We start from the raw sequence: 14822 nt of genomic DNA, 5'->3' as shown, positions 1-14822 counted from the left end.
CACACGCGGGCCGGAGCCGGGCGCGAACACTCTGGGGACCGGGACGCGCGGCCGTGCGCACCGCTCAGCTCTCCTCTAATTCCCGGCGTCTCTGACCCACACGGTTCCCCCGTACGTGATCTGCCCTCCTTCAGTATAGGGACGAAAGCATGCGCCAGAACTCACAGGGTGATTTAAAACGTTAAACATATAGTGAGCGGACAAAACGATCAAAGATCCGACTCTCACTGGCTAAGGTCCGAGCGGGAAGTGCAATCCGGGGAGTCTCGCTTCTAGGGAGCGCGTCAAGACGCCAGGCTGATTAAGCGCTACCTGGCCCGAGGTGGGGCACCGGAAGGCCAGGAGACTGATACACCGGCCAGATCAAGTTTGAAATGCAAGCCGCCGCCACTTGGCCCCAATTAGAGGCCAAACCTTTTATGTAAACAAGGAATAATTAGCTTTGGTAATAGAAGCGTAAACAGAATCATCATCCATTGATTTGCTAATTGCCCTCCCGTCCCATGACAATAGCCAGCATTCTGCTGTAGGTCGGACAGACCCTGTGCACCAGAGGACAGGTAAAGGGGTGTTGCACTCTAAAGTGGGGGCGGTCAGCTCCAGGCTCTCCCCCCCACACCCTCCAATTGGGTGGAGGGATCTCAGACCCCCTATTTTTCCTGGCTGTCAGTGCAGCTCTATCCTCTTCTCTAACTAAAAGGAGGGAATACCAGGCTGGGTGGTTTGAACGGCAAAATTCCAGTGGAGGCCAGCCTGGCTAGGGTCATGAAATTCCTGGACACTGCAGTTGCCCCCCAAAAGTTGCCTATCTTTGGCCCAGAACTCACGAGCCCCAAAGTCCCTTTTTAGCAGCATTTGCCTACCTCAGCCTGCCCCCAGGACCCCTAAATTCAAAGTCAAATCGCATTACTTTTGTTCACAGCCAGTTATACTCCCAGTTGCAAGACATCTGGGAAGTTGCCGGAGGCCAGTATGCCCGTAGGAGTTTATGGGCATATCCAGGTTGCAGGGCATGGAATCCAACAAAAACATTAACGGGACTTGGTGGCGATACAATGCTACCAGCACCAGGTAACTTCCTCAGCTCCTGAGGACTTCTTAGACTGAAAGCTGAGGGGAAAATGTCGCACCTCCGCCTCAAAATTCCATTTACATAGCAGTTAGCACAGGCTGGGAAAAGGTTGCAGATGTCCACTTCAAAGCCTGGGTCCCCACTGTTCGAGCCAGGAAGAAAGGCTATGAGCTCTTTGGTGCCTGCCTTCAAATCTTAGGATCCTGTGTCATCTCGGGGCTGACTGGCCCCCAGCCTGGTCTGTCCGGGGTGGAGCCCGACCCCCTTTCCATGGAGGGCACTGACTACCATCATGACCAGTTTTATTGTCCTCCTGAGGAAGGGCACAGGCCCTGGAACTATTGCCCCCTTCTGTCTCCTCCCCACCTCCCACCTTCCCAGAGACATACCTTTGTCTAGGACGGGCCCAAAAATGGCCAGGCTGTCATCTATGGTAGTGCAATTCCAGCGGCGACCCCGGAACTGGTGCTGGCACTCCTGGATGCCCAGCTTCACACCCTCAGCCACACTGGGCATGATCTCTATATAATTGCGGCAGAAGCGCAGTTGCTTGGGGACCAGGCCTGGGATGGAGCCACAGAGCAGGGGCTGTGAGCCCAGAGATGTGTACTGCTGGCCCAGTGCCAAGGACCTGTGGACAGACAAGAGGGAGATGGTTTTGTGGGCACAAACGCACAGCCCGGCATGGGCATCACTTCTTAATGCACCCTCTAGGGTAGGTGGAGGAATGGAGGGCTTATTGGCCTCAACCTTAAGGCCGGAAAAGCCTGGTGCCTACACTTGCATGCTGCCTTTGCCAGGCAATGATGTGGGCACTCCCAGTTTGCAGGAGGACAGGGACCATCTGAACCTCTCATGGGAGCCCTTGGGGCAATGCAAAGCCGTGAAAAGAACCCTGGACTAGAAAGACAGTACTTGGGCAGATCAAGCTTTTTCGTTGCCTTTCAAGTCCCTGATGATATTGAAGGGATGGGAGATCTAGAGAGTCCAGGATTCAAGGGGCTTTGAGGAGATGGCAGTGATTTATAGGAAGGAACCCTAACCCTAAAGGGAGGAAGGCAGTAGGAAGGCTAAGGACCTTAGCCCCATCTCAGAAAAAGAGGAGATGCATCAGTCCGAGCAGAGCTTATACATGTGTGTATTCATTTTGAGCACAGGCACACCACCGTGGCCATGCCCCTTGGCTTCCTTGCTGGGATGCTGCCTGCTCAACCCGAAGCTCCCTAGTGTCTTCCTTGGGAATCTGCGCCACTACGACCTCTGCACACCAGGGCCTCCGTGGACATCTTTACAATTCTGTAGACGTTTCTATTCTACGTTATTTATGTTTGCAGTGCTGGAGGTTGACGCCAGGGCCTTGATCATGCTAGACAAGCACCCTAGAAGTTTCTAGAGTGCCACCTTTCTTTTTGCCAGAGTTTGGAGCTCAGCTATGTTTCAAGACAAGTTTAGCTCAAGGTCAAGAGAAAGACCCCAGCTGTCACTCTCACCACCCAACACAATGTGACTTTGGTCAAGGCATCTCAGTCTTCTGCCCACTTTTCAATCAGGACAGTCCACAGGAGGAAAGGTCTTGTGGAGGGGATGGGGAGTTTGAATACATCAGAAAACAAAAGCAGTGTGGGAATTTCTCATTTCCCATTCCCTCCCTAGCACAGGAAGAACAGAAATGATGTTTTGTGGGAGAAGCCAAGAAAATGACCTGTGGATCTCAGTGGGATTTAAAGCCAGTTGTGATCAGCCCCGTGATGTGAACAGAATGAGCTGAAGCTCATAGAACCCATCTCCTCACCTGCTGTGTCCAGCACTGACCAAGGCTTTGGTCTAGCACTGGTCTAAGACAAGTTATCCGTGCAAAGTAACAAGGTGAGCCCTGGAAAGAGGACAAGAGAAAACCCCAGGGCTGGGGCAGTAAAAAGCCACCAACATTTTCCGGGCTGGGAAGAGGGATGAACAAAAGATCAGGCCTTGTATCCATTCCTCCCATGTGCCACGCTCTGGATACAGCAGCCTTGACTGACGTGAACGTGAAGAATATTCCTTGTCCCCTAGATGAGGATTCTAGGGCTCACAGAATGACTCCGCCTGCCCAAAGCTTTTGGTACCAGGCTGTGGTAGATCAGAGAGCACTATGTGCTGCTTCGCCGTGATGATTCTCCCTTACTTTGGCTTGCTCCTAGCTAATACTTAGAAACTCCAAGGGATGGAGTTCTCTAGGGAGTGCCCACCTGCCTGGGGCTGCCTCTGGGCTCAGTTGCCAGGAGTAGAAGCAGGCCCTGGTTTTTCTGCATTTATTTATTTAGGGAGGAGGGATTGGGGAACCAGGCCTGGGAGTCTGGATGGTGACATTTATGAAATATTTCCAGATCTCAAGTACTGAGCCCCCCTTTTTTAATTGATTGATTGATTGATTGGAGACAGGTCTTGCTTTGTAGTGTAGGCCGGCCTTGAACTCACCGTATAGCCCAGGCTGGCCTCAAACTCATGGCAATCCTCCTGCTTCAGCCTCCCAAGTGCTGGGATTACAGGTGTGCACCACCACACCTGCACATTGCACCCATTTAAAAGGCAGGAAGAACAGCCTGAAGGTCTGATTTACCACTGTTACCACTGTCACTGGCTAATTGCTGACTTCCTCTGTGCTGGACTGAGCCCTTTCCTCACTTGGCCTCCATTTTTATCTTCATTAACAACTTAGCTCGTAGTGGGGTCTTTAATAGAAGCCTTGTTTTTAAAGATAGTTTAACCAGCCCAGTTCACAGAGCTACTGAGTCACTCGTGGTAACTAAGCGTCCTGACTTCCTCCCTGCCTGGCTGGCAATGTGCATCCCAGTCCCCAGGGGACGGATATGGCTTCAGGCCTGAGTGGAAGAGACCCAGTGAGCCCAGAGGACAAACACTGCTTGATGGGGGCCCTGCATGGTGTCCTCTCCTGCCCCTTCCCTTTGTATAGTAAAGAACAGGTAAACGTGATGATAAAATACTTATCAGTCACTGGGCACAGTCCCAGGTGCTATTACCTTATCGAATCCTTACAGCAGGTCTGTGAGTTTGAAACTTCAGCATCATGGCTGCTGTCTCATTTCACAGACAAGGACTCTGAGGCCAGGGAGCTGAGTAACCTGCCTGGGTCTGCAGGGCCGTGAAGTACCAGAGTTAAGCCCCTTCCTTCCTGGCTCAGTCAGCCTCTCCCGCATTCCCGCACCCCACCCCGTGCTAGAGATCAAACCCAGCCTCGTGCTTGTGACCAGTGGGACCAGCCCTGTCCTGCTAACTGGCCTCACAGCCACTAGACAGGGAAACCGGGCGAGGGCAGCGTAGACAACTCAGCCCAGCACCATCCAGTCACTCACATTCTGGGTAAGTTCCCTTCTTTACATCAAGCCCTGTCTCATGCCTGCAGCCCGGGTCCAAACAATTGTACACCCAGGAGCACCAAGGAGCCAGGAGGCGCGGCTCACATCCAGGTCACTGATCTAAACAATTGCTTTAGCCTCTTCCTCCTCAGTTTCTTCATCTGTAAAGTAGACACAATGCGAAGGAGACAAGGAGTAACCCCCAGTGCCTCGCACACGGGAAGCCCTGAAAAAATGGTAACCAACTGTGTGTGGCCAGGGGCTGTCCCCGGCACTTTGTCTCCCACTTTTGTCGCCAGCCTCAATTCCTCCCATCCCTGCATTTCTGACATGGGACAGCACATCGGAACTTTCAAAGTCCCTTCCTATCCAATGCTGGGAAGGATGCCTTGGCTCACAGCAGAGACCTCTTCCCTGGCAGCTCAGTCCTAACAGGGCTGGTGAACAAAGACCTTTGTGATCTGGCAGCATGTAACGCAAAGGGAAAGGGCAGAAGGACATTTCCAGGATGCTCCATTCAGAGGTTTCAGCTCAGATCGGGACAGCCTGCTGGTAATTAGCAAGGGCCTCTGGGGTGGAGGTTTGGCTCCAAGGGCTGGTGTTGGAGCTAATGAGGTTGTGGCCGAGGGATTGATTTCTTCAGGAGAGCTGCTTCCCCAACATGCCCTGCCACCCCTGACCTGAGCGCGAGCTCGCACATGGCCACCTCTGCCATTCCACCATCACAGACACAAAAATTTCACTCGCTACTTCTTCTCTCCATTATCAAAGCACACGTTCCTCCAGGGGAGACAACAGAGGGAGCGTCAGTCTCCTCGTTTCTTTCTACCAAAGTGTGCGTGGCTTTGATTACATTTGCCTCGCAACCCATCTGCTCCCCACCTCCATGCCTTTGCCCAAGCTGAGCCCTCTCCCAGGAGTGGCTTTCCACCCCTAGGAAACACCTCACCATCCCTCACAACCCGAACATGCACCCAGCCAGAAGTAACCCCTCCTCCCTTTGGAGGTTTCCTGTGCCTTGCTCAATCAAACTTTCTCATCACTAAGTGCTCCAGTGGTTTATTCCCAACACCGTCTAGCCAGGAGAGTGTAGGTACCCAAAGATGGGGCTGTGTCTCCGTGTCTCCTCCTCCTTTTCCAATCCTTCCCCAGGACGCACACGTGTGCGCCTGCGTGCACCAGCACACTTGGCCTTCCACAGGGCCAGGAGCGTATGTACTTGCTGACGCTCAAGGCAAGGAATAATGGAATGCCCCGGTAAGAGCCTGGTGTCCCTCTCTTCCCAGCTCCAGGAATCCGGAGGTCCCACCTACACACAGGACAAGACTTCTTGGTTCCGCTGAGGAAGTTCCTACGTTTAGGATCTCAGATGATGGCCAGGCTCCCAGAGGAGGTAGGGATCTGCCTGGCACTGGCAGCTGGTGAGGGGGAAGGCAGAGACTCCTGCCATGCCTTCCCGCTCAGGCCAGGGTCTATTTATTCTCAGTCCCTGCCCCTGTCCTGCCCAAGGGTTCTGCCACTTTCCCCTTGGGAACAGCTCACCCTCCACCCCAACCACCCACTGCAGTCAGGAAGATGGGCAGCAGGTGCCGGCAAGCTACCAGCTGCTGGTGGAGACCTCGATGCTGACCTCTTAGGCTGAGATAATTTATCTATCTGCTTATCTCTATCTGGGTGTCACTGTGTAGCCAGGCTGACCCCAAACTCAAGCTGATCCTCCTGCCTCAGCCTCTCAAGTGCTAGGATTACAGGTGTGCATTACCACACCTGGCTAAACAAAAATCTTAAGCAAACAGCTCAGATCAGCCTGTGCTGAATTGGTTCTACACTGTCACCACAGTTCCTGTCCTGACCCATCGATCTGAAGCCCTGTGCTGGATGAGGAGCCTCCCCTGCACCCAAACCTGGATTTGTTTTGTTTTTGTTTTACTCTTGTTTTGTTTTACTTTAGAACTTCCTAACATAGGAATTTAGAGATTGAAGGGACATCAAGGATCACCTAGTTCAAGATGTTTCTTATTTGTTCCCCACATTTTTCCAAATGTGCACTCACCCAGTCCTCTCTTCTCCCTGTATCTAAAACAGATACAGTTCTGCCACCTACCTCGCAAGCACAAGGTCCCAAGTTCAATCCCCCGTACCAAAAAACAAACAAACAAATGAAACAGACACAGAGGAGCCTCTTCCTCAAAAAAGCTAAAGAGAATTACCATAGAATACAGAATTTCACTGTAGGTTTCTGTCCAAAAGATCTGAAAATGGGGTCCCCAACAAATACTTGTCCACCAACATTTGTGGCAGATGAATGGCAACGTGGAACACAGATACAGCGGCGTAGCATTCGGTCATGAAAAGGAAGAATTCCCGACATGTCACAAGATGAACCTTGATAACATTATAGTAAATGAAACAAGCCAGGCACAAAGGGATAAATATTGTGTGACTGAACTTGTGAAATATCCTGAGACGGAAGTGGATTAGAGATTGCTAGGTGCAGGGGAAATGGGGGTATAGTTTTTGTTTGGGATGATGGAAAAGTTCTGGAAATAGTGGTGATGTTTGCACAACCTTGGAAATATATGTAATGCCTCTGAATTGTACACTTAAAAATGATTAAAATGAGAGAAGGGTGTCTCCCTGGATCCTCTTCCTTCAACTTTCCCTTCAGCCCCCACTAAAGACCCTCTCTGCAGGATGCAAAAGCCACTTGTCTAGTCTAACCCCGTCCTCATTGCATGGCTCAGAGACACTCATTTTCCCAGCTTGCACAGTTGGCTGGGAGGACAGCAGGGGCAGATCCTAGGGCTGGAAACTACCACCAGGACTCATCTCCCGGCACCGTGCGGCCTGGCTGGAGCAGACATCACTGTCCTGTAACCCACCAGGCCCTAACCTTGGAGATGATAAACACACATTCTCAGAAACTACTCTAGGACAAGGCACAGAGTAGAAGGAAGGGACACACCCACAGTCCCCTAAGGTAGGAGGTGGACCCCAGCACTGCAGCCCAGGGAGAGGCTTCCCTCCTCCTCCCACCAGTCTTGGGGTGAGTTCCACGGCCAACTTCCTCCAGACGTGCTTTTCTTGAAATCGTAGGCTCCATGCCCTCCCCTTTTCCCTTGCTGTCTCTGCCAGGTAGGGCATCGTAAGATTCTGATTCAAAAACCTAGTGTCTCTTAAAATCCTGTCAAGGGTTCTTACAGGAAAAGGGAAGAGTGGAAACTCCTTTGTGTTCACTTGTCTCTTCTTCTACAGTGGCCCGGGGTGTTTTGATGAGCTCTCCAACGGCCCAGTGCTAGATGCTCCACATGCTGGCTCCTGAGCAGTTCTAGACAGAGGCCTGCCCTCCCCCTGAGTCCAGAGGAACTCCGTCTTGGCCTAGAGCAACATGGAAACTTCTGGAAGGAGAAGGGCTTGAGAAATGACCAGTGGTCTTGGAACTCAAAGCTCACTGTTTTCCACTCAGGTCAAGAGGCAATGGTCTCAGGAGCACTCGGCAAATTCAGACACTTGTGCCCAGTTTATCATGGAAGGAGCTAGGCCTGCTGGGCCCTCATGTATCCAATTCCTAGAACTCTCAAAGAACTGCTCCCATCATGGGAACCCATGGACCTGGACCGGAACCGCTCACCCTGGTGCCTTGGCAGTTAACTTGTGACAAAGCAAAGGAGAGAATTAAATGAAGATCCACAAACTGCACCTTTCCTTACTTGTCCCCTGACCCTCTCGGAACACAGAGTCCTGGTTGGTGTGTCCTGAGCATAGATCTACGTCCTTCTCAACACACTGGTGCAGAGCCAAAGGGGCTCACATGGTGCTGTGGTGTGGTGGCCTTTGGAGGGTTTCTAGATCTCCAGTGGCTGCCTCTCATCAGAGAAGTAGATATGTTGCCAGTCATATAATCCCAACATTCTGGGAAGCTGAGGCAGAGCGTCACAAGTTTGAGCCCAGGCTGAGCAACTTAGTGACTTGGCAAGACTCTTTCTCAAAATAAAAACTTTTTAAAAAAGGGTTGGGACCGGGCATGGTGGCGCATGCCTGTAATCCCAGCACTCGGGAGGCTGAGGCAGGAGGATCTCTGTGAGTTCAAAACCAGCCTGGGCTACAAAGTGAGTTCCAGGTCAGTCTCAACTACACAGTGAGACCCTGTCTCAAAAAACAAACAAACAAAAAAGGGTTGGGGACATAACTCAGTGCAAAGGCCCTGGGTTCACACTCTCAAAGAATGAGCAAAAAGTGACAATGCCTGTTGACCCTTCCCATTTATCACAGCTTCATTCACTCCACAAACATGGGGGCTGTTGGCTCTTCCTTGTCTCTGGCAGGGGCAGGGAGAGAACCGAGGAGGGCGAGAGATGAGCCTGTGGAGAACAATGGCAGGAGCTGCGGAGCCTACCAGGCAGAAGTTCCTGCCATAAGACCAGGGCCTCTGGAAGACAAGAGACACGTGCAGCAAATGGAGTGCCTGGCTTAGCGAGTAGGTTAAAGCCTTTCCTTGGTAAACACACATCCACTCACCGCCTGTTCACTCAACACACACAAAGGGGATGACTCTGAACCTGACGGAGCTCCAGGGACTAGGGAGCGTGGAGGTAACTGAAGCAGCAACAAGGAGTTCCCAGACCAGAAGGCATCCGTTCAAGAAGAGACCAACAATCTCGTGGTAAGGGCACCCTACTCTCAAGCAGGGCAAGTGGGACCCTACTACCAGGAGTAGGAGCAGCCCCGAGTCTTGTGAAGGTGGCCAGGGTTCCCTCAGGCACCGCCTTGCAAGGGAACTGCCTCAGGCTGGGAAGCAAGAAAGGGGAGAGCAGCTGGCACACCCAGCTGAAGTCTGAGGCCACAGAGGAACAAAGTAGGTAGAGGCTAAAGAGGGCTGGGTGCTGGGCTTTATTCTGAAGCTTCCAGGGCTGGCCTTTGGACTTTTGATCTGTCAGTCCCATACAAAGCAGGACAAGGTGTAGGCACTGAAGACCAGAGGCTGGGGAGGCAGCTGCGGGGGGGTGGTAGCAGTTGGTGCTAAGGAGATTCTGAGACTCGGCTGAGCACTGCAACCACGCAAGGCCCGGATGTCACCGGTCTGGGGTGAGCCAATTGTGGAGCTGGGCTGAGAACTACCTGCCTAGGTTAATGCCTAGGTCTATGGCCAGGGTGGCCCCTCCGGTCATCTCAGGACAGTGGCCTTAGGAGCCAAGAGGAAACCATGAATAAGGATCAGGGAAATAAGGGGAAAGAGGAAAGCGTAAGGTTTTGAGCCAGGGTGGACCAGTAAAATGGAGATGGTGTCCACTAAGACTGAGCATGTAAAAGGTGAAGCAGCTCTAGCAACAAAGATGAAAACAGGCTTGTGAGGCCAGGACACCTGCGGCACCCACCCTCATACAGTTGGGAGGTGTTATGCTGGAGCACAAGAGGAAGAGGGAGGCTAGACATTCATATTTGGGGAGCTGTCTTGGAGCTGGAGTTGAATGATACCTTAGGCCTGGCCCTGCTACAGGTGTCCGAGAGGCTGGGCCAGCCAGACTCACAGACCAAGGCAAGAAGGGCCCCAAGAGGGTGGCGGGCAGGCTGGCCAGCCTCAGGGGGCTGAACCTCACCCAAGGAACCTGGAGAATCTGGAGCAGGAGGTAGGGGAGCTCACCAGAAGTCTGCAGGAGGCAGGCTCTTCACTTTCCAGGAGAGGTCCCATGGAGGCTGACAGCTTGTGCGTCCTTCCTTTTCTCTGCTCTGTCCTGTGCTTTGCTCCTCACTGGGCCAGAGCCCTGGTGCTTGCTAAGCCCTCCAGCCATCCCTTCCTCACCCTGATTCTTCTACCACTCTGAGCTGCTGAGGCCCAGGCCCCTGGGGACCAGGTTCAGGGTCTGACCCTAAGGCTGACTCAGCTAAACCGGGGCCCACGGGATTTTGTGCAGTCCTTCCTGGGCCTGTCACACTGCACTGTATAACCAACATCATCAGGAGCCTGGCGGGAGCAAGAAGGCAGGGCCTCAGGGAAAACCTGAGGGAAAAGAGGGTGTTCCAGGTCAGTGGTCCACCTGGGGTAAAAAGCCCACGTGTAAGAAGAAAACCAAGCCAGGCGTGCTGGTGCACACCTGTAATCCCAGCACACACTCAGGAGGCTGAAGCAGAAGGATTTTCATGAGCTCAAGGTCAGCCTGGGCACCACAGTGACTTCAAAACCACCCTGAACTACACATCAAGACCCTGTCTACAAAAAAAAAAAAAAAAAAAAAAAAAAAAAAAAAAAAAAAAAAAAAAAAAAAAAAAAAAAAAAAAAAAAAAAGCAAAACCAAAGTCTCTGTCTGGGCAGGTGTAAGGGAGAGAAGTTGGGCCGCTGAGAGCCATGCAAAGCCAAGGAATTGTCCAAAACCAAGAACCTTATATCCATCCTGACTGTGGCTTGGTGAGCCATTTGTTTGGGGAGTAAAGGGAGAGGTCACCGAGGGAGTGACAGACTTTAGGCTGGAATGTTACAGTTTCTGCTCTCCACAGCAGTGCCTGGCCTGGCCGGAGGCTTCCTGGCCTGATAAGGTGTCACAAGACACAAGCCTGAAAAATGCTGAAATCTGTGAAATGCTTAAACCTGTGTTTTGTTGTGTTGTGAGCCTGAAGGTCCCCTCAGTCCATTTTCCAAGAAGGTGGAGTTGATCTGAGAGGAGAAAGGAGGAGGTGGGAGAGAGGGACTGTGTACTTGGGCCAAGTGGGGGCAAGGCCTGAACCAGGATGGTGGGTCCAGGGGAGGAATAAGGAAGGTTGGAACTGATGGGCAGAAGGCGTCAGAGAAGTGAAAGGGGGAAGGGAGGCAGGGAGAAGGCAGAGGGAATGGCTCCTACAGTCCTGGCCCGCCCAGCAGCTCCACCCGATCCCCCAGCAGGACTGGGCACCCCCAGAGGATACCAAGATCTTCACCCAGAAAGAGTCCATAGGAGGCAGGGAGGAGCCTGAGCCCAGCACATTCAGAGAGGGCTGAAAGTGCAAGGACCACACTAGGGGCTTCAAACCCGAGACCCACAGAAGGTCTCCCTGAGAGTTACCAAGACCCATCTCCACAGTGGTGTAGGGGATGGCTCCCCAGAGCGCAGGCCAAGAGCTTGGTCTGCTTCTCCACCTTGCCAAGCAATTCACAGTTGAGCCCATACATTCTCTGCCATTCAGGGCCTCACCTGCAGAGCAGAGCTGCCTTGAGACATGCTCAGTTAGGCTATGTTACAGGGTGAATCGAGGCCCAAAGATGCATTTGGAGTCACAAATGCTGCCCATCAGTGTCAATGACTCCTAGTTCCCTCCAAATGGGCCCAGTCTAGGTAGGTGGAAAAGAAAGCGGGGGAAGGACCAGGTGTCCTCTGGAGTGCTTGCTGCTTATAAGGTAGATGTGCAATAAAATGCACACCTGTTTAGTAAGCGTCTTTGCCTGAGCAGATTCTCTTGCTGGCCTCTGACTAGCTGGAGGAAGGTGGGTGAGACCTAGGAGGGACCTGGAAAGGCACCGGAAGTCTCCTGCAAATAGCCTTATGTATCTGTCATTCTCTTACAGTGCCAGGTTGCAAAACGTCAAAGCTGGGTGGGAACTCGGTCATCATTCAGTCCTGTTTCTTGGGAAAAACGAGTCCTGGAGAAGTGATGTGACTTGCTCAGTTAGAACGAGTTAGAGGCAGTCCAGGGTGTTCAGCCCGGGCCTCTGACACCCAGCCAGAGCTCTGTGTCCTTTACACTCCACAGATCCTTCTCAGAGTCTCCCAGACCACCGTCCAAGAGCTGGGACTTCACTCAGTACCTGCGTATTATCTGCCTAGGGTACAGGAGATGGGCACCTCCCAACCAGAGCTGGTACCATGGTCAGTGGCAGATGTCTCATTTGCTGCGGGAAGTCAAATAGAATACTGCATAGGGAGGACCTCCGTAGGGAGGAACTGGGAGGATTTCAGAGAGATGACATGTGACCTAGGCCTGAAGTACAGTTCAGCTTGGACATCTTTTTCTCCAGGGACTCTGCCATTTGTTTCTTTGCCTCCCCATCTATCAATCTGAGTTCTAATTTAAACTTAACACTTCTTCCCTTCCTGACCATCCAGGTCTGAGGGGTTTATCTCTCGCTTTACAAATGGGGAAATGAGAGCCCGATAAGGCCAGATTATTTGTCCTGAGAAGCCAAGTTTGCTGCTTCCCAGGCCAGGATTTTGTTGGTCTCCACATCACTTTCCCTTTGAAGCCCAGTTCTGGTAAAACACAAGACAGGCTGCCCCACTGTCCTATTTATCCCTCAAGGTCTAATTTTAAAATCCCAGCTTACTGACTCCAATTTAAACTTCCCTCTAGTCATTTTCCCAGCTCTTACACATACCTCTGAGAACATTTAACACATTCAATTGAACTGTCCATCATCTCTGTTTCTCCACTACAAATAAGTCTCTCTCTTTTTTTTTTTTTTTTTTTTTTTTTTTTGGTGCCAGGGATCAAACTCAAGTCCTTGCACTTGCAAAGCAGGTGGCAGAACCACTGAATTCAATCCCTAGCCCCCAGATAAGTCTTTTGACAAGAGCAATTCCTTCACTCGCTTGTAGGTACTAGGCTGAGTGTCTAATTCATCAATGAGGATGGTGCCCCTGTGAGGGTCTTCTGTCCTCCTTTTGCTGTTCCAAAGCATTCCACTGGTTACCCTAGCCATCCCTCATCTCCCCCATATTGCATAGGATGCCACCATTACAAGCCTTAGACAGGTAATGGCCCTGCTCAGTCTCTGGGCCATTTATACAGCTGCTAGCTCCACAGGCTGGAAACCCTTTGTCTGAGTCTCAGAAGCACTCCACTAGGGCCCATAGAGCTCATTCTAGAGCAGCTCTCAAGCTCCCCAGAGGGCCACCAGCCTAGCATATGTCTTCATTCAAAGAAAATTGGGTCAGTCCTGTACTGAATGCTGGAAATCAGAGATACGCATAGGAACACTCCTGATCTTGCAAGAATTCCCAACTCCAACAATAGCTTGGAAGCTGCCCCAGGTGGCCCACGTTCCTCCCCTATGGGAGCTCACATGTCACTTTCTCTGCCTCACCACCAGGGCTGGATCCTCAAGGACCTCACCTACCTCCACTGTCCCACTCACTCCCTTACATTACACCCTTTGGAGGCCCAAGGACATTCACAGACCAGCTGGCTGCTAGGGTCAAGGAAGTAGGCAGGATGCTGGTGGCCAGATCACTTGGGGGCGGTTTTGAATTAACCCAGACACTTGGGCTCCAACACCAGACCTGCTGGACCAGACCATCTGGGGAGGAGTCCAGAAAACGGGCTCATTAAAAACCTCCCCCAGAAGTGTGACAATAGGAGGGTAGGAGATGGTGCAATCTGAGGTGCCCAACCTCCCCTATAAAGTTCAGTGACCAAAGATGTTTCATCTGCATCTAACACTCTTTAAGAGGCAAACTTTGGTTACTTGGGAAACCTGGGGGATAGAGGAACAAACTAAATGGTACCATGGGGAAGCAACTGGACAATTTCAGAACATAGGACATTCTGTGAAGCAGGCAGTAGAACCACTGAGCCAAATCCCAGGCAATATAGGACATTCTGAAAGACTATACAGGCCTAAACTCGTCAAAAGGTCCATGTTGGTTTTTAAAAGCATTAGGGCAGCAGTTTTTCCATAACAAGGGAAAAATATATCGCTTACTACAGTTTGTCTGCTTCCCTCCACTGGAATGTAAGCTACATGAGGACAAGGGTTTTGATCCATTTTATTCATTTTTATATTTCCAAATCCTAGAGTGTTACCTTAATATTGAATTTATTATTAATCATTTTATTTTATTATTAATTATAATAAGCAATATCTATTTTTTAAAAGCATATGGGCATGTGGAAGAAATGTTTCACATTAAAACGAATTTAAGAGATGTAATAATCAAAAAATCGGAACTTGGTTTGGAAATCCTATCCATAAAGGCCTTTGGGAGTAACTAGAGAAATTTGAATCATTAAGAATTATTAATAATTTTGTTAAGTGTGACGATGGCTCGAGGTCAGGCAGTCATCCTTACGTTTTGGAAATGCTGCTAATAATGAATATAATTTAAAATTGTTCGGCAATTGTGTCGTGTGTTTGTGTGTGCATAAGTGTCAATGGCGGGGGTGGAGAAAATATGGCAAAATGTTAAATACAGTTTCACTAGGAAATGCTGTTCCTCCTACAGTTTTCTTCCCACCTCCCCACCCAGTGCTGAGGCTTGAACTCAGGACTCTCCAGCATGCTAGGCAACCGCTCTACTTGGAGATACACCCCCAGCGCTGATGAACTATCTTCACAATAAAACGGAATTACAACAACAAAAACTTCAAGTGACTTGTGGGGACGTCTGAAGGAACCCGCTCAGGGCTCGAGCCGTGGTTTTGAGGGCCAG

At 51.0% G+C, this 14822-nt stretch overlaps 1 protein-coding gene and 2 long non-coding RNA genes across 4 annotated transcripts in view; 2 read left to right on the top strand and 1 right to left on the bottom strand.

The window, feature by feature from the left end:
- Positions 1-14822, bottom strand: part of Wnt3 (Wnt family member 3) — a 43824-nt gene that overhangs the window by 7527 nt on the left and 21475 nt on the right. The window contains exon 2 of the mRNA XM_033767799.1: positions 1462-1703. Within this exon, the coding sequence (XP_033623690.1) occupies positions 1462-1703 (242 nt within the window). The remainder of the gene's footprint in view (positions 1-1461; positions 1704-14822) is intronic.
- LOC104871525 lies at positions 15-8115 on the top strand. Of its 2 annotated transcripts, none has more exons than XR_002025805.1 (5): positions 15-111; positions 923-1071; positions 2726-2938; positions 5715-5821; positions 7684-8115. It is a non-coding gene; the product is annotated as an uncharacterized LOC104871525 (long non-coding RNA). The 2 variants fall into 2 exon arrangements; XR_782888.1 differs by lacking the exon at positions 15-111 and adding an exon at positions 118-560.
- On the top strand, positions 9452-14740 carry LOC104871526. Its single transcript, XR_782889.1, has 3 exons — positions 9452-9513; positions 12148-12263; positions 14616-14740. It is a non-coding gene; the product is annotated as an uncharacterized LOC104871526 (long non-coding RNA).

The sequence above is a fragment of the Fukomys damarensis genome, unplaced genomic scaffold, assembly GCF_012274545.1.
Source record: "Fukomys damarensis isolate Sample0158 unplaced genomic scaffold, DMR_v1.0_HiC HiC_scaffold_23, whole genome shotgun sequence".
Classification (NCBI taxonomy): Eukaryota; Metazoa; Chordata; class Mammalia; order Rodentia; family Bathyergidae; genus Fukomys; species Fukomys damarensis.
Note: the sequence above shows the minus strand (reverse complement) of the source record. Positions and strands in the feature narration are given on the sequence as shown.